The 19,800-nt window shown below is 37.3% G+C and overlaps 1 protein-coding gene across 1 annotated transcript; it reads left to right on the forward strand.

Annotated features, from left to right (window-relative positions):
- Nucleotides 1-2,910: 2,910 nt before the first annotated feature.
- LOC141848467 (mediator of RNA polymerase II transcription subunit 16-like) lies at nucleotides 2,911-19,249 on the forward strand. Its single transcript, XM_074736499.1, has 16 exons — nucleotides 2,911-3,423; nucleotides 3,653-3,721; nucleotides 5,521-5,609; nucleotides 6,160-6,272; nucleotides 7,006-7,107; nucleotides 8,694-8,784; nucleotides 8,855-9,442; nucleotides 10,137-10,755; nucleotides 10,821-10,900; nucleotides 10,970-11,052; nucleotides 12,593-12,829; nucleotides 13,257-13,431; nucleotides 15,549-16,069; nucleotides 17,798-17,974; nucleotides 18,279-18,662; nucleotides 18,847-19,249. The coding sequence occupies exons 1-16, from the start codon at nucleotides 3,077-3,079 to the stop codon at nucleotides 18,985-18,987; spliced, it is 3,816 nt and encodes a 1,271-aa protein (XP_074592600.1). The 5' UTR covers nucleotides 2,911-3,076; the 3' UTR covers nucleotides 18,988-19,249.
- Nucleotides 19,250-19,800: the final 551 nt, after the last annotated feature.

Below are 19,800 nucleotides of genomic sequence, written 5' to 3' on the forward strand. Positions count from 1 at the left end.
GGCTCTGATACCACTCTGTTGGAAAAAATAACAGAGGTTTGTGGAAAAAAAAATTACACTTGTGTGGAAGAGGAAGAATAAGGAAGCACTAAACTCTAGAAATTTTTGATGTCATTCTTTACAAACAAAGGACCTATTTATAGCCTACGTTAACATAACTCATGAAACCCACTAACTCCATTATTTTATCCCACTCACTCCATTAAACGTAACATTACCTCCACTACTTGCCACCTCATCACCACACTAACCCCACATACCACATTATCTCAATATCACAAAATTTAATTTAACTTTCAACACCATGCTCTGGTTGGTATTGCTTGAGAATTTGTACTAATGCGATCAATGAGAAATGTTAAATCTCAGTCAGTTTTTTACCATGCACACTTGTATAGTATTAGAGAATGACTTCTTATTCATCTCTTGCATTACTATTGTTTTCCGCAATGTTGTTGATCCTACTTTTATTCTACGCACAGCCAATTATTCAATTTAACCTTGTTGCTCCCTGTAATTATTGTGGTTGAGATATACTATAAATGATTCATAAGTTTAGTCTAGTCTTCTTTTATATTTATCATTGACCTCTATACAAGTGCACCTCCTCTCGGTGCACGCCGGCGGCTGCTCATCTCGCTTCGGCGGGTGCACGCAGCGGCTAGGTTGAAGAAGACAAGGCTGGGGATGTGGCGATAGTAAGGATTTGACTGGTTACAAGAGTCGAACTTTTGAATTTGCTGCTTCTGTGATCCAAAGTACGCAGGTATACTGCCGTCAGAATACAAGCGTTGACCTTTTGACCAACACTGGACAGGAGACATAAGTTGTTGACCGTAACGTCAATGCCTATGTGGCTCACAATGACAGCAGGACATTACACAGCGGCCTTTGGTCATTCCCTGGGCGGCGTGGATTGACGAAGGAAAGGAATCCTCGTGGAAATAAATCCGCGGAACTGAGGAAAAGAACAGAAGAGGGAAAGAAAAGGAGAGAAAAGAATCTCTGCCGAAAGGAAGAGGGAAAGCGAAAGAAAAATGACCGCGACCTCCATCTTTCATCTAGCATCTCTCTCTGCCCAAGACTGCCATGGATAGCTTGGGGTGTTGTTTCAAATTATAGGCTGAGGCCCACGTCTGAGATCTCATCCAAGATCCAATTTTTATGCTGCGTTTTGTTGAAGAGGAGGAGGCTGGTGTTTGGTGATGGAATTGTGGGTCTTGGATGGCCAAAGCTTGTGGAAGAAGCAGGAGGAAGAGGAGAGCGGGAGGGAATCTTCGACGCCAGGTGCTATCAGTTTTGCGGTCGCAGGGGAAGTGGTGCTAGATTCGTGGCGGGATCGTGGAAAGCTGGAACAGGGAGGGAGGAAGAAGGGGAGGGATCTGGATCCGCGGATAGCTCTTTATCTTCCGATTCCGGCGGAAGAAAAAAAAAAGCGAAAGAGGAGGAGGAGGAGGAGGAGGAGGAGGAGAGGGCCTAGAAGAGCTCTTCCTTTTTCTCAGCTTCTGCGACGGCTTCCTCGTCCGAGTACGCTCGGAAGCTTCCGGAGAGGACGGGGGACGGTCACGGCCTCGGTGGCTACGGACAGCTGCTCTCCTTGGTCCACCACCAGCCGCCGCCACCGCAGGCAGCAGCGCAGACGACGTCTAGGTACGGAGCTCTCGAACGAGGCGAAGAAGGGACAGAGGACGGACGATGGCTTTTCTCCCGACGCCTGGATGTATTCACGAATTCATCCGTGTAAAGTAAAAGTGAAATAAATAATAAAAAAATTTATCTAAAATTTTTTTCTTAATTTTTAAATTCACCTTCTCAAATAAACAGAACATTAATATTAATGTATATTATACTTTAGTAAAAAATAAAATTCACCAACAGTCCATCCTACAATAAAGAAAAAATAAATTAAAAAATTATGTGGTGTTATTATTCTGAACAGTATGTCTGAAAATGATTTACTACTTCGATCTTATTTATTGATAAGAAAGATTTTAAAAGAATGTATTTGTTTAAAATTATCAAATAGTTATAAATCTATTTTTTATTTATAAATTGATAATAATAATAATAATTCCTATCAGATCTATACATTAAATTTTCAATTACTTTTACTTGCAAGAGTGGATGGCGGATGGATGAAACACACCTAGGGAGAAGGAAAAGAAAAGGAAGGTGGATAAAATCCATCTTCATCTTTATCCGTTTACCTGACGAAAGGAAAGAAAATAAAATTTATTTTTATGGTCTAAAATACCCACCGAAGCTTCTTCTCCGCGAAGCCATCTTCATCGAAGTCATCCTTGTCTTCGTCGTCCTCATCGCCGGCGAACAGGAGCCGCGGCGGCTCCTTCTCCGCAACGGCGACCGATGGCACGGTGGCCGCGAACAAGAACCGGCCCCGAGGTCGCCGTGGGCGGAGTAGTCGACGCCGAGGTCTCCGCGACGGCGACCGATGGCACGACGGCCTCGAGGTCTCCGCGACGGCGACCGATGGCACGACGACGACCGATGGCACGGCTGCACGGTGCCATCGTCGGAGCCGGAGGCGCCGAGGTCGCCGCGGGCGGAGTAGTCGACGCGGTGGCCGCCGTGCTCGTCGCGCGTAAGTTTGGGAGAAAAAGGTAATTTTTCTTTCCTTTCTCGCTTTCCGCCCGATTTGGGAGAGACGGTTTTTGAGGGAAAAAGTATCAGCAGATGTATTCCATTTCTTTCCTCTCGTCAAAATTTATAAAAGTAAACAGAGGATGGATAATTACGGAGGAAAATTTTCCTCAGTTTTTCTTTCCGCCCCTCCAAGTAAACGGAGCCTTAGATTGTGGTTTTTTTTAGGTAATTGTTCAAGGGAAAATAAAAGGCACAAAATGGTTCTTAATGGGGAAAAAGGGCCCAAAACGCGCATTAAAAAAAGCGGCGGCCAGCAAAAAAATGGTGTGGGATCGAGGCGTCGCCGCCCTTTCTACACCCGGCGGTCATCCCCGTCCACCTCACGCCCTCATACTTTCTTCGCCCCTTCCTCTCACCGGTCGCTATAACAAGTGACCTAATCGCTCAGGTCACTGCCCTCCACTAGCCCCACATGACCACCCCCGCTCCAAGCCAAACCCCTCCGCCGCCCACTCCTCCTCCTCCACCCCCTCCTCCTCCTCCTCCGCCGCCGCTTTCCCTGTCGAAGGAGACGCCGCCGGATTCCGATCTGACCTCGGCCAACGATGGCACGTCTCGAGAGAGTAGGGCCGCGGAGGGAGACGCGATCGTCGAGGCCGAGGGAGGGGTAGAGAAGAAGGCCGAGGAGGGAGATCGCCTCATGGATGTCGAGGACGCGCCCCCGCCGGCCCTCGCAACGGTTTTCCGAATTCGGCTCAAGCAGCCGCCGTCCAGCCTTCGGCACAAGATGAACGTCCCTGATCTCTGCCGTAACTTCAGGTTTTGCTCTCTCTTATTAATTCGATTTTTTTAGCTAGCTCCTCTATTTGATGCTTGATTTTAGCTGATAGAATGGTTTTTGCAGTACTTTGAATGCTATTGTTTTGATGTGGAAATTGGATTTTGCCATTTTACCGCCCGAAAGTTTGGATTTTTATTCTTCTTATGAATCCTAGTATCATACCAGAAGCCTAATAATTGTAATATTTCTGCTAATTTTGTTGGGCAGCGCAGTTGCTTGGTGCGGAAAGTTGAATGCTATTGCATGTGCATCAGAGACATGCGCTAGAATACCAAGGTCAGCATTTCACAAAGAAAGCTGCTTTTTTTCACTAAAAATCTAGGTTTCCAGTTTGATCTTTCCCCCATTTGGACCTTGTTTGATTGCTAATTAGCCTTTAAAATGTCCAAGATGGTTGACTTTAGCATAAGAAAAGTCATCAAATGAAGATTGGCTATCCTAGATACAGATCATCATGTGAAGCTAGTAAGGCTAAAGTTTGCCATTGTATGCATTATCATTATCAATCCATGTTAGTGTATTTGGGTTTGGCTGTTTCATTAACTATAGTTTCTTTTATTTTTCCAACTGGCCTTTACACCTTCAATTTAATGAGTTTATCTTATCTAGTTATATAATCATTGATTATGTTCAAACATCTCCACACAATCTTAAGCTATTTTGTTCCTTTTTATTACCCATTGGAGCTACACCTGTTTTCTCCTGGACAATAGTATTATTGACTTAATCTTGTGAGTAACCCAAACATCTATTTTAGAACTCTGTTTATACTTAATGAACTTTTTGTATGAGTTTCCTGATTGCCCAATACACTGATCAGGAAAATAGGATGGGTTGAACCACATTCTTATTTGACTTTTTATCCATAGGGTCACCCAATGATCACAAGAGTCCACCATTTTTATCCTATTAATGATATTTCATCAGAATCTTATTTCTTACCCAGAAGAATTTCCTATCCATCCATCTTCATTATTCTCTGATTTTCCTCAACTATCAAATCTACTTTTTGTATATTCAACTTTGGTTTTACTCGTAAAATATTTGTTTTCTAAATTTTCTCCGCAATCGAACTGAGCTTAATCTCTTTACACCATCATCATGTAACAAAATATTACATGCAAATTTGTTACTTGAAAATTTTGTTTTAGTTATCTGCATTGCATGGTACTTAGTGCTTTGCCAACTAACTTGTTGGCTAGTATTTTGGCCAAATGGTTATTATTATTATCTATCCTCTGTGACATTCTTCAGAATGAAGTTGTGCAAAGTGTTTCTAGCTTCTGTACTACATCTGGTTGAGGAGCTTAGAAAAGAAATTCTTGTTCTTGTTTTTTTGGGGGTCCCATAAGGCTATGGTGATTCCAGTTATATATATAGTAGCCCATCAGGGCTTCATCTAGTCATGATAATTTTCGCTGATAGAAAGGTGAATATGCACCTAATCTCTGTGTATCATAGTATGTATGTACACTTCTTGAAATGTGCTCTTTTCATGGTGTTGCTCATCTGGTAGTTAATAGGCAGTCCTTACGCTGTATTTTCATAGTAAGATCATTATGATATCTCTTCTTTAACAGGCTTTACACAGTTTTCTCCTTTTGCTACTATTTCTCATCATGAAAAAAAAGACAAACCTGGATAGATGTGCTTAAAACCATTTGCTGATTTACATCAAGGCATCGGTAGTAGGCTGTTTAAAACTTCTATGGTTGTCACTTTTAGTTTTGATATAGGACAGATTGGACGACACCTTTTAAATATGGTGAAAGATGAGTTAGCTGAAAGATGTACATATATGTCAGTGTAACTTCTTAAGAAATTATTGTGGAAACATTTGCTTCTTTGTGATTTCTTTTATCAGTTAGTTGTTGACATATTTCCATAATCATAAGCCTAAGTCTGTGACATTTTCCATATTCATGTCAGGTGAGTTCATATTGAGTTTTCATTACTTTTGAGTTTCAACTTGCCATATTATATTCACTAAATTATTAGCATGTTTTGATACATCTTCCATGTCTGAGAATTTGGACTTATTATTTGCTTTTTTGCTATCACTGGCTTTGTTTCAGTTCAACAACAAATCCTCCATTTTGGATTCCAATACACATTGTCAACCCTGAACGACCCACAGAATGTGCTGTCTTCAATGTCAAAGCTGGTACATTCTGTGATCACTTACTAGGTTTCTTACATCTGCAATGTTTTCTTTATGTTTCAGAATCATAATATATATGAATGTATATAATTACTTATTTTTTACATCAACTTTCACAAACTCAAAGAAGGTAAACATGCTTTCATGTTTTCTGATTTTTGTTTGGAACTACTTTCTTACCTTGTGTTCTTTGTCTCTTACATGTTTATGGACCTCTTCCATCTAGTTATCTAGATGAGAAGAGAGAGAATGAACTTCAATACTAGTTGGTTTCATAACAAGATTCAGTAAAGTGGTATAATCAATGATAAATATTTGGAGTGACTCTAATTGATTGGTGATGGATCCTTGCTTGGTGTCCTCATGTAAACATATATAGGACTATTAGAACATTATTGGTAAACTTCATATGTTGATTGATATCATTTTATGTATAAGTCTTCATTGCTCATCTTTAACGAACTGATGAATTTCTTCATTGGTAAACAAGTCTTCATTAGCATCTGTATTTTCTCTAACATTGAATATATGTTAACTGCTCATTCTTTTTCAGATTCTCCTTGTGATTCAGTCCAGTTTATTGAATGGTCACCTAGGTCCTGCCGTCGTGCCTTATTGGTTGGAAATTTCCAGGGAAGGATCACAATATGGACTCAGGCCTGTCAAGTAAGGAACTAGATTAACAAGGATGTCACATCATCTTTGATATTTTTTAATTGAAAGACAATCGCTTTTAATCAAGTATACTGCTTCCTGTTTTACCTGTCTACAATTGAATTACTTTTTTGTACAAAATTTTTCCAGTTTCATCCTCCTTACTCTTGTTTTGTAATTAAAATTATAATCATTAGGAGACTTTGGAATATCATTGAATATGATTATGGCAATATTTTCCATTCAGAATGATAAGTACTGATCGGATCAGTTCATTATGTGCATAGAGCAATATTTGGGTCTTGCTTTTTGTGGTAGGGAGCTCGCAGGCACCAGTTCTTAGTGATACTAGCACTTACTTTTTGACTGTTTGGGTTTTGAGATTGACATGATTGTTTCGACGCTCTGTAACCATGAATGGTTTCTAATGTTTTTGGGTTCCTAAAGATCTTACTAGAACTTGATTTCTATATCCTTTGTTTCTCCTTAACTCAGGCCTAGAATGGAATTTTATTAATTTTGTGGGATTGTTTGGAGTCATAGTATTAATTCAATCTAGTTGGCAATATATGTGGCTGCTCTAATCCACTCAGGACAATGGTACTGAAGCAATAAACTTCTTCTGCCAAGAGTCTTTTGTAATTACTATTTGAAAGGGAAAACAAGAAGGGAACACATGATACTTTTTGGCACACTCATGTTTACCTTTGCTCTTAGATTTTGTTACTGATTTTAATTGGTGCAGGGCCCGGTGAATATTGTACGAGATGCTAGTTGCTGGCATTGTGAATATGAGTGGAAACAAGATCTTGCTGTTGTAACAAAATGGCTATCAGGGATGAATTCGGTGCACAACTCATATTCTTCTATATTTGTTTTCTACTTACATTTTTCCCTTTTCCCTTTTCAATGTTGATATTATGATTATGATTTTGCATTGTTGATCACAACTTTTCATTATTATGAAACCTAATTTGTTAGCTTCTATCATTCCCAAGCTCTATGTCCACCTTTGTTTCTCAAACTCGGTAGAATCCCTCCCTCGTATCGTTGTCGATGTAGCATGACATTAGTATGGGTATGAAGTCTGACACCAGTGTTTTTGTAACCAATTAAACTGGAAATCAGGGGGCAATCACCGTAAAAGGAATGGAAAGATCTGGGAAAAAACTGCGAACCAAATAGAACCTGTATAATCAAGTTTTTTTTCTTTGTCAAAATCAATTTATACCGAAATGCATAACATTTAATCTGTCAATCTACTGATTTGGTTGAGGCTGTTGGTATCAATTTCATATCCTCCTGCCAATATCAGTTTTTACAATTAACTGCTCAATGAGCTGTTAATTTTAATTTATTATATATATGTGTTATGCAAGTTTGAATATAGTTTATTATTTTTTATATTTTAAAATAATTAATTTTGTTCTTTTGAGTGGGGCGTAGAGATCAGTAGGAGGGAGACATCCAGGAGGCAGAGGAAGAAGTCCAAATTTGAACCTTACCAGTCCAAGTAAAAGTGGTTCAAACTGATTAATCGCAAAACAAATCAAAGCACCATAGTCTGAGCCCAGTTTTAGTCCAAAACACCTATTCTCCTAATTAACTCTTTTTTGAACCCACCTTCAGTCCAATTTGAAAATCAATGTACTTAAATCCCTAAGCTTACTTAATTAATAGAGTACCTTTAGTTCTAAATTAAATCAGCAATTGTAGGTTAGTTATCTAAATGTTATTTTATTAATTGTATCAATACATAGGATTAATAATCTTATAAAACTTGATATTTCTTAATTGTATAATATGATTTTGTAAAATTACTTTGTAATTTTGTGGATATAATAATTTGGTAGTATTAATACTTGATTCTGTGATATTATATCATAGATAATTATTTATCTGTTATGATTTATCCATTATATATCATTAGCAATCATATCATACTAGAATACAACAGTATTTGATCTTTGCCATACCCCTGTATCATGTACAAATTTCAGAGCCTATTCCGGTGTCCTCACTTGTATAAATTAATGTGTTGGACACCTAAAATCCATATTCCTTCTCGTCCAAGTAACATAGGTAAAGGACAGTATTAACAAGAAGCTCAATCTTTATATAACTCCCAATCTAAGCAGTTTATAAAAAGATATAGCCCAATTCATAATGAAGATATACATTTTACATGCTATCGCCTTGCTAGAGACCCTACTAAAACTTGTTATCACGATGTAGCATTTTTAGCATTCAGTAAGTGGTTCTTGTCTTGTGTTTTTCCTCATGAGGGGTGTGTCAAAGAGATCCTGTGTTACAGATTTTGACATTTTTTCCTTGTTTTGCTTGATTCTTCCAAAAAAAATCAATTGAATAATTGCTAGAATGTACTTGACTTGTCTGCTTAGTTTGACTTGAGAATCATGTCCTTGGTTTCAGTATCGATCTCTTCCTTCAAGCTCAAACACCTTGTCTACAATGATGTCAGCCTCTGAGGAGAAGTTTCTTTCAGAACAGTCTCAAACTTCAGGTTACAACTTATGTTAATTGCAATATTTAGTTTTAATAATATATTTTCTCACTTTAATTCTGTCTTCCAGTTAGATGGCCAGCTTTTCTCTGTGTGTGTTCAGTTTTTTCTTCTGGCTCTGTCCAACTTCACTGGGCACAGTGGCCTGCTGCACAAAATGAGCCAGCACCAAAATGGTTATATACCAGCAATGGGCTGCTAGGAGCAGGACCCAGTGGGATAATGGCTGCTGATGTTATCATTACAGAATCTGGAGTTATGCATGTCGCTGGGGTTCCCCTTGTAAATCCTTCTACAGTAGTTGTGTGGGAGGTTATGCCAGGCCCTGGAAATGGTTTTCAATCTTCAGCAAAAGTAACTGTGGGCTCTGCTATTCCATCATCCTTAAATCCACCTTCTTGGACAGGTTTTGCACCTTTGGCTGCATATTTGTTTAGTGTGCAGGAGTATTTAGAAAAGCAGAGAAAAAATATGACAGATAATGAGATCAATGAGGTTGCATCACTTCATTGCTCACCTGTTTCAAACTTTTCTGCCTATGTTAGTCCTGAGGCTGCAGCGCAGTCTGCTGCAACAACTACGTGGGGTTCTGGAGTAACTGCGGTTGCTTTTGATCCCACCCAAGGGGGGTCTGTCATCACAGTGGTAATTGTTGAAGGTAATTTTCTATATCTCTAATGGAGTTAAATTTTGCAACTAAGATGCATCATAATTATCTCAATCGTTTATTTTGAGGTACTGTATAGTCTGCAATTAGCAATGCCACTATTACACTGTGCCAATGTGGAATATATTGGCTAGATATTATGTTCATGAGTTGATTTTTTTCTTAAGAGTCAGATCATCCTATTTAAGAATTTACTCAAGGTGCCAACTGCCACTCGTTAGGCTTGACATGGACTAGCAAAACCCACTGACCAATGGATTGTGTTCAGCTAGTTTAGATAAAGAACGAGTGTTCATCTGAGGCATGAGATCTTAGAGGGTTGTGCCATGTTCATATGCCTAGCACGATAGAATGGTTTCACCCTAGAAATTCAAACCTTTTAAAATTAGCAATCTATCTAAAAAGAATCATAAAATTTAAATCATGAGAGCATTATGGTCACTAGACATAAATGACCAAATACCCTAGGAATTCAAAAAATCTTAAAATGTAAATCTTAAAAATCTTTAAGTCATGATGGTCATGCCATTTTCCTTAAATGTTTGAGTTCCTTATTTCTATTCTATAGTCAAAGTGGGTATTTTTGGTCCGAGCATTGCCTTTCATCTTCTAATGACTGTTCTATTTCTTTTATATTTTCCTCTAATGCATGAGTACATTCAATAATACATTTTTTTTTTTGTAGGGCAATACATGTCTCCTTATGATCCAGATGAAGGACCCTCAATTACAGGGTGGAGAGTCCAATGTTGGGAATCTTCTCTTCAACCAGTTGTTCTTCATCCCATCTTTGGAAATCCTGCCAGCTTTGGTGGGCAACCACCTATGCAGACAGTATGGCTCACTAGAGTTAATAAGAGTATTCCACCAACAGATGATTTAATAAATCCTCATGCTTGTTCGTCCAAGTCAACTGTATCTGATGAATTGAACTCGTCAGATTGTAGCGCTGAGAGAGCAAGTAGGCTTAGCTTTGATCCATACGATGTACCAAATGATGTTAGACAACTAGCTCAAATAGTCTATTCAGCTCATGGTGGAGAGATTGCTGTCGCCTTTCTTAGTGGTGGAGTGCACATATTTTCTGGTGCAGACTTTGATCCTGTTGATAGTTATCATATGAATGTTGGTTCAACTATTGCTGCTCCTGCCTTCTCATCTACTAGCTGTTGCTTGGCTTCTGTTTGGCATGACACATTCAAGGACAGGACAATACTGAAGATAATTCGTGTTCTGCCTCCTGCTATTGCTAGCTCTCAAACAAAGATCAACTCAGCTACTTGGGAACGAGCTATTGCGAATAGGTAGCCAGTTCCTTTCTCACTATCTCACATTCCTTATTTTTGGTCATTAACACCCTCTTATGCAGGTTTTGGTGGAGCCTTTTGGTTGGGGTTGATTGGTGGGATGCTGTTGGTTGTAGTCAAAGTGCTGCTGAGGATGGTATAGGTAAACAGATTTTCTTTCTTTTATGGAGCATTGCTATTTTTAAATATTACAGTGTCTTCTGTGTTTTAGTGTCTCTTAATAGTGTGATCGCGGTGTTGGATGCGGACTTCCATTCTCTTCCATCTATTCAACACAGACAGCAACTCAGTCCTGTATGCATTATTTCCTGTCAGAATCCTTTTACTTTTTGATGTTGATGTTTTGCAGATGGATAATTTATTCTTCTTTGATTATTTCTCTGAATTTGTAGAATTTTCTTCATGTCATCTCTCAGCAAAGATTAAGAGTATGCTGTTGAGAATTGGTTCATTGGGCATGTGCCTGAACTTCAATCTGCATGCAAAACTATAGCTTTAGGAAACATATTACTAGATTAAAGACTATTTGCATAGCTAGCTGCATTGCTTAGGCTGGGTTTACTTGTGTGGAAAGTTAGGATGGCAAGGGGGAGGAAAAGACACCAAGCTATATGTGTTCAGTCACTTGTGTAATAGATTAATAGTTGGAGCTTCAAACTGACTTGGGTTAGGACTCTAAAGAGTTGCTATCTTATCAGGGAATAAATATAGACAAATATGATATCAAGTGTCCACGGCTGCATTGTTTTCTCACTCTTTTTTAAATTTATTTTCTTATTTTACAATAACTCAAACACAGTTAAGTTTAGAGTGCGTCTTTTGTCTCTGATTATCTAGGGTGGTAATGATCTGTCTTCAAATCTATAGCTATAGAGAATCCTCATGCCCATCATAAAGCGTTGATTGTCCCAACTATTTGGGAGGCTAGCTTTAGGAATTCTACTGTCTTAGCTAAGCTGGTTGGATTAGAGATTTGTAATTTGGGGCTTTTGGCTGGCTGTGTTTATAGTTACTATCTTATTGGAGAACTAAATAGTGACTAATAAAGTATCTAGCCTGTGGTAGATGCAGCTGCACCTGTTGAATATCACCCATCTTTTTTTTAATTATAATTTCACAGTAACTCGAAGATAAATAAATTTGGAGTTCCTATTTTGATTCTGAGTAAATAGGGGTATAAAATTTTGCACGGAAACCTATTTCTTTATATATATATATATATATATATATTGTAAGAGGCTGTTTCAGAGACTCGAATCCATGACCTCCAAGTCTCACGGCAGCCAACTTCACTTCTTGCTTTAGAAATGTATACCTAATTAAAATCCCTTGGCCTAGATGGATTCTTTAGAGGTTGCTAATTGCTATCTGATTGAGGAATTAATAAATAAAAATAAGTTTTCAACTGTGTATGAACTTGCGCCTATTATATTGCCATTTTTTATTTTAAATTCATGTTTCCATCAGCTCAAACACAGTTAAATTTAGAATTTCTTTTTGTTTCTGAGTAACATGGCATATAAATATGCATGATCAGCTCTTCTTGCATGTGAGGAGCTGGTATGTTAATCTGTAAATGCTGTCTAAACAATTAGCAAGGCTTCTTCTGATCTTTTGGCACCTGAGGAAAGGAAATTAATGCCAAAGTGAGTGCCTTCGTAAATTTTGGAAATTATCTTCATGTGTTACTTTTGTTGCCATATGAATGTGCAGTTAGCAATGCTTATCAAATGAATTGTTCTTGATGCTTTAATTTCATGGCAACCATGGTCTTTAATTTATTTCAAGATTTGTCATGTTCTTCGCTCAACTAATTCCCTTTTTTCTTATGCAGAACCTTGATAGGATAAAGTGCAGGCTTTTGGAAGGTACAAATGCTCAAGATGTCAGAGCACTTGTACTGGATATGCAAGCTAGGTTGTTATTGGACATGTTGGGTAAAGGGATTGAATCAGCCCTTGTGAATCCTGCAACTTTATTACCTGAACCTTGGCACGCTTCTGGCGAGACATTATCTAGCATTGATGCTGACAAAATGATTGTGGAGCAGGCTTTGGTTCCAAACATACAGGTTTGTCTTCTGTCCTATTTGATCATTTCACAAAAATAATTATTTTCACTAGAGTTGCATTTTGAATTTTTTCTTTAACAGGAAGAGATATTAGCTTATTTAATATTATATCCATTTAATCACATCACAGACCTTGCATTTATCAACAGTTTTGGTTCTCTGTTTTATCTATCATTCTGTAGTTGCTATTAAATGGTCCATTTTGTTTATGGAGACAAAGATCTTCTACTGCTCTGTAAATGCTGGTAGACATCTAAATCTTGACTAGGATGCTCTGACTTGTTTCATAGTTCTTTTATGACTTACATTTCAAATCAATTATTTGCAAGGAATAGTTCTTCATCTGCAGATTGTTTAGACATTCCTTTCCTGTGTATATAACTCTTTTAAATTTTTTTGATGTGCGTTGGAAATATTTTTTTTCTAGGCGTATGTTGATGCCATCCTTGATCTAGCCTCACATTTCATTACACGCTTGCGCCGTTATGCTAGTTTTTGTCGTACTTTGGCTAGCCATGCTGTTGGAGCTTCTTCTGGTGCAAATGGTGCACGAAATATGGTGGCAAGTCCTACTCACAGTTCTGCATCTGCAACAAATCAAGGTCAGTATTAGGCATGTTAAATTGGGTATAATTATGCACATCTAATGAACATTGTTATATTATTTAGATTTTTAAAGGATACAGTTGTGATTTCTAAAAATTTATAGACTTTTTTGCAAAAGTGCAAATTTTAATACCAAACCCTATTTTTTCCCACACCATGCATTCTCCTGTTTGTTTGTTTCTTTCTTTCTTTTCTCCCCATGTCACAACATCCACGCCTTTTGCTCCTTGTATTTCCTCTCTGGTTTCACAGTGTTGTCATCTTTGCAAAAGCCAAGTTCTATTATTTGATTCCTTTAGCATGATTAATTATATAATTTAATTCATCATGATTCTCATGGTAGTCCATATTCTCTAGGTTTCCATATTTTTTTTTCAAAAAATTATAGTTATCACTTGGTAATCTCATCATCATTCTCAATAGGGAACAAACAAAATAGATGAACAATTAGAATATAAAAGGGTAAGCAATAATAGAGAAACTGGAAAGCAGTATGAGTATATATGAGTTTACAACTAATCCTTCCCTAATTAGTCACAATTAATCTCATGATGTCTATTTTATCAAATTAAATCGTGCACGAGATAAATTTTGGAGATCAAGGGCTCAAATCACACTATGCCTTGCCTCAAAACAACCATTTGGAGATCAAGGCCTCCAAATGGTGGATTTGTCATTGAGACAAAACATGTGTCACAACTCAGATTTACAAATGACCCCTTTTGAAATAAAATATTCATATCGAAAGAAAGAATAAACTATGAACACTACAACATACTAAATTTCATAATAAAATAAGGAATAACACTCATGCTACCCCTTCATTATTTTGCCTTTTATTGAGATTATATTCTATAGCCCCTGGGGCATGGTTGAGTTGGTTATTGCGGGGCAGACTTGCCTAAGTGGGCAAGGGTCGATGCAATGCCCTCCCCCATAGTCGCCAACTGTAGCTTCCCAATTTACCTACTCACAGATGGTCATAGGGCCGACCGTGTGGGGCCGTTGAGGTGGCGGATTCCACCTTTTGCTGAAGAGATTATATTCTATAAAATTGAGCATCTTTATGTAGGAGAACCACGTGATTGCATTGATTCCAACTTGCTAGTCTCCTCATACCAATCTGTTAATAACTTGATTAAAAGCAACAAGACACTAATCGTGATGATTTGGTGGAAGATGGAAATTGATCAAGTAGCTTATCCAAAATTCAAAACCTAGGCTTGTCGGAGAAAGAAACGTTAGCAACAGCCACGGCTGGTGGTGATGACACCTTTTGCACTGTTGTTGCAGTGGCGACGGCAAACAACAATCGGCACACAGAGATGACAGTGCTGTGAAACCAGAGAGGGGGAAAAAAAGAGAAAGGGTGTCGGTGACAGCGTGAGTGGTGACGATGTGGGCGGCGATGGTGACACGGTGTGGGTGTTGGCAACATGGGAAGAAAAGAAAGAAACAAACAAAAGGGAGAATGCACTGGTTTGGGAAAAAGTTGGTATTGAATTTTGCTTAAAAAATCCATAAATTTTAGAAATCACGAATTGGTCCTTTAAAATCTAAATAATATAACAAATATGGTCTTGTTGATAGTTGCAATTTTAACCTAGTTATCAACTTATTTACATCTGCAAATTGCAAGCTTGCATCCATCGGAAACTTTGAACTCATTCACAGTATTTTGCATCTCTGATGTCACTTCTGATTGTTGAGGACTTTTTGATGATCTGACACATCCACATGTTTTGCTCTGAATTGTTTCATTCAGAACATTTCACAGCTTTCAATAGCATTGACATGCATTATTGGTATATGGGTTTTGCAACATAGTTTGTAATGCTACACTTGAGGCAGACGACAGAATGTCCAATCTGATCATAGCGAGTTACCCTCATCTGTATTTAATGAGTGCATTACTTGATGGTTGTGTTCATAAGTGCTTCCCATGTTTAGGACATTATGATATATATGAGACTACGATACATTATAAAAATCCTTATAGTTTTTGCTAGTCAATGATACACTAGCAAACAAAATTTTATTTTGTTATTCTTTACTTTAATCTCAACCTGATTTTTGTGGATGAATTTCGGCATGTACTGTTGGGTATATTTAGGCTCTCAGAATGGAGTTCCACCTACCGGTGGAAATTCTCAAATGCAAGCTTGGGTTCAAGGTGCCCTAGCTAAGATTAGCAACAACGCTGATGGAGGTTCCTCAACTACACAAAATCCAGTTAGTGGGCCATCTCCCTTCATGCCCATTACCATCAATACAGGGACTTTTCCTGGAACACCTGCTGTCAGGCTTATTGGAGATTGCCATTTTCTTCACAGGCTTTGCCAATTGTTGCTTTTTTGCCTAATCTTCCGGCGAAGACAGTCACCGCGTTTCATTGGAAATATTCAGAAAAATCCAGATTCTACCTTGCAGAAAGTTCAAACTATTTCCAATGGAAGAGTAGAGGAAAACAGTGCAGTTAGCAGACCAACTATGGGCATCACAAAAACTGAAGAAGTCCAGCCATATAGGCCCGGACAGATGTCAGTTGGAACAAAAGGGATTGAAGAAGCTTCTACCAGCAAGTCAACTAGGTATGGTTCTGGCAATGCAGGGCAAGGGTACACGTCAGAGGAGGTAAATATATTACATTATGTGGTTATATTCTGTATTAAAGGTGTGTTTTATCGGTGGTAATAAATAGGAACATATATTGTGAATATTTTGTTGTTTGGACAACAGTTATCAATTAGGTAGCAAGTGACAATGATTCACCAAATCTAACCTACTACCATCAGATTATGAGTGTCTCTCATTTGTATGGATCTAGATATCTGGCATATAATTTTCTAGTAGGGATAACTGGGAGGGAACTTGACATTAAAGGTCTGAATTTTGAACATCAGTACAGGGAGAAGACAAAGCTTAAATATCACATTATTGTAAGTTCTTTTATTACAAAGCTAAAATAACTATTAGTAGTTTTTGTTTATTGCAAAGACTTCAATAGTTAATAAATTGAATACACTAAAATAACTAAATAGATTAGTGTTGATGTTAATCAATGAAAATAGTTCAAAATATTGTAACTATTTAATTGAATAATCTAAAAAAATCAATGAATTATAGGTCAATTTTATATACGTATGATTATTCTTTTGCATTTTATTATTTTTTTTAAAATGTTAATATTTTTCTTATATTATTCCATGGTTGGATGTGATTGTAACCTAGAAGAGTTTGTAGTTGTGACCATCATCAAGTTGGATTTTCTTGTTTAAATGTCCATGAATCTATTTGACAATCGTCTATATTATCTTTCATATAGCTAAGAGCCATGTGGTTATTTAGCATGAGGTTAAGCTTTGTAAATATTTTATTGTTTCATTATAATGTGATATCTATTACTTGCATATGTATAGACTCTTGATAAAACCCCAAACCTACTACTAATAAGTTGGGACTATGACGCCTAGATCAGCAATCCTGTTAATCTAATTACCTCTAAGATTGCTTCTCAAGCTAGTGCATAGATATTCTACGTTTAGCTTTTTTCATACACTAGAAAAATTTTCATAAGTAAATCATAAATTAGATATGATGATAATAAGATAAGGAACATTCTACTCACAAATATGAAGCACACAGGTGATCAAATCATGAGAAAAGGTTACAAGTAGAAGTGCTCATGTCCAACAACAATTGGTCATTGCTTGGCTTGTACCTTGTAGTGTGAAACTCATGGCTAGATGTTGCAGCCAAGCAACATATGTGGGAGGGACCTAGATTTGGCATAGGGAGAATGTTGAAAGAAAGGCTGAAGCTACTATTTGGGTCGCACAAAGTTGTGGAGTCACGATATCATATGGAAAGAATACATGATAGATGGAGGGGATTTACATAAGGTGGTAGCCGGGTGTCGTGAGCAAGCACCATGTGAGCCTGATAATAAGTCACATGGGAAAGTGATGCGTGAAAGGAAAAGGATAGAAGAGAGGACCGAGAGATGAGGAGGCCTCTCTTTAAGGAGAACCTTTTTTTTTTTTGGAAACCCTATAACCATAGGGAGGGACATTGATAGGCAGCCCGGTGCACGAAGTTCCCGCTAATGCAAGGTCTCAAAGTAGGGTTTATTGTACGCAGTCTTAATCTACTTTACAAGAGACTGTTTCTGAATAGGGAGGGACACTGATACCATATAAAATTTGGAAAAATGAATAATAATGTATTCCTGCACTGCAATAAGATATATATTCATGATACTCTAATCCTAGAAAATAATCTAATACCTCTAACAATATTTTATAGTCAATTCCAAGTGGATAAAGGACTGTCAAGTTTTCTCATAAATATAACTTGCTGCAGGTGAAGGTTCTCTTCCTCATTCTGGTAGATCTTTGTCGAAGAACAGCTGGTCTGCAGCACCCATTGCCTGCTTCTCAGGTTGGCTCCAGCAATATAATAATACGATTGCACTATATTGACGGCAGCTACACTGTGCTACCTGAAGTTGTGGAAGCATCACTCAGTCCACACATGCAGGTATAATGTAATATTAAGAAATTAGTTTTTTTTTTCTTTACTATTCATACTCTAGCTGGATGATTTATACTAATTGCTTCATTCTTGATGTAAGATTTGGAAATTAGTTTTTTTTTTGTCTATCTATAGTATTCATACTCTAGCAGAATGATACGCACTAAATGCTTCATTCTCTAGGCTAGACTTATCATCTTAATTTAAGCTTCTGGCATTCCATGAACCAGATTTGATAGATACATGAATTCTACAATAAAAACTACATGGTGTTCGTCATTTTAGGATGTTTATGACCTGTTTCTTGCAGAATATGCCTCGTCCTAGAGGAGCTGATGCTGCTGGGCTTTTACTTCGTGAGCTAGAGTTGCATCCTCCATCTGAAGACTGGCACAGACGAAATATGTTTGGCGGCCCTTGGTCAGATCCGGACGATTTTGGTCCTTTGGATAACAAAGACAAGTCTAACCTGGGCGAATCTATGATTTCTTCAGTATCTAATTCAGTAGAACGCTATAATGACTACTCTGGAGCTCAAGGCCTCTGGCCGAGGAAGCGCAGATTCTCCGAGAGGGATGCAGCATTTGGATTGAAGACTTCTGTGGGTCTAGGATCCTATCTCGGCATCATGGGATCTCGCAGGGATGTCATCGCGGCTGTCTGGAAAACTGGTCTCGAAGGTGTCTGGTACAAGGTTCGATTTTCAAACCCATCTGTTCCCCGCTTAAATTTACCGGATAATCTTGCATTTACCGTAATAAGTTCGCTGCAATTATATTCTCCTGATGTCATTCGAAACAAACCTTTTGTTCATGTAGGTTCGTCAGGCAATTAGATAGATTATGCAGGTGTAAAAAAATTTTGATCTTTCTTTGCAGTGTATAAGATGCTTGCGCCAGACTTGTGCATTTTCACAACCCCAAGATTCAAATCCTGCAAATGAACGTGAAGCATGGTGGATCAGTCGGTGGGCTCACGGCTGCCCTATGTGCGGTGGCTCTTGGGTTCGAGTAGTCTAGGCAAAAGTATGTGTTTATGCTAGTGTTGCAGATGTAAACAAGAATCACGTAGCGCAGTTTAGATCAGTGTAGTGCTTGTAATTGTATACTCGAAGTCCATCGGAAGATCTGATCTTCCGACTACCTTGATTAGTTTGTGTGGCCCGGTATAAGATTAATTCCGTCAGATAAACTGTTTTGGAGAGCTCAGATCTGTTTATGTAAAGATTGTAGAACAAAATTCTCTAATAGATTTGTGGATAGGAGTGAGTATTCGATTAAAATTAAATTGAATTAATTTTTTTTTAAAATTAATTGAATCAATTAATTTTTTAAATAAAAATTAAATAAATTAAATCAATAAAATATTAACTAATAATTTGATTTTGATGATTTAATTAAAATTTTTAAATAGTATGAAAATTTTATTAATTAGTTATAAATTTATAAAATTATTTATTTAAAATTTTTTATTTTGATTAATTTAATTTATTTAGTTTATTTAATTTAATCAAATAAAAAATTTTAAAATTAAAATTGATTCGAATTAATTAAATTTAAAAAAAAACGATTCAAATTTTAAAATAATTAAATTAAAATTTTAAATTTGATCTATTTTATTGATTTATTCAATTTAATAAAATTTTTGCTCGCACTTGAATGGCAAATGAAACAAAATGCTTCCTTCCTGAGCAATGCCATGCCATGGCGGATGTGTTTTTTAAAATCCTTTTTAACTGAAATAAATTTATATAGTCAATCGATATTTTGATAACATTACCATTATATATATATATATATATATATATATATATATTAATTAATTAAAATTTA

This window comes from Curcuma longa, chromosome 17 (genome assembly GCF_044706935.1).
Source record: "Curcuma longa cultivar G26 ecotype Majalengka, Jawa Barat chromosome 17, ITB_CL_G26_1.1, whole genome shotgun sequence".
NCBI lineage: Eukaryota > Viridiplantae > Streptophyta > Magnoliopsida > Zingiberales > Zingiberaceae > Curcuma > Curcuma longa.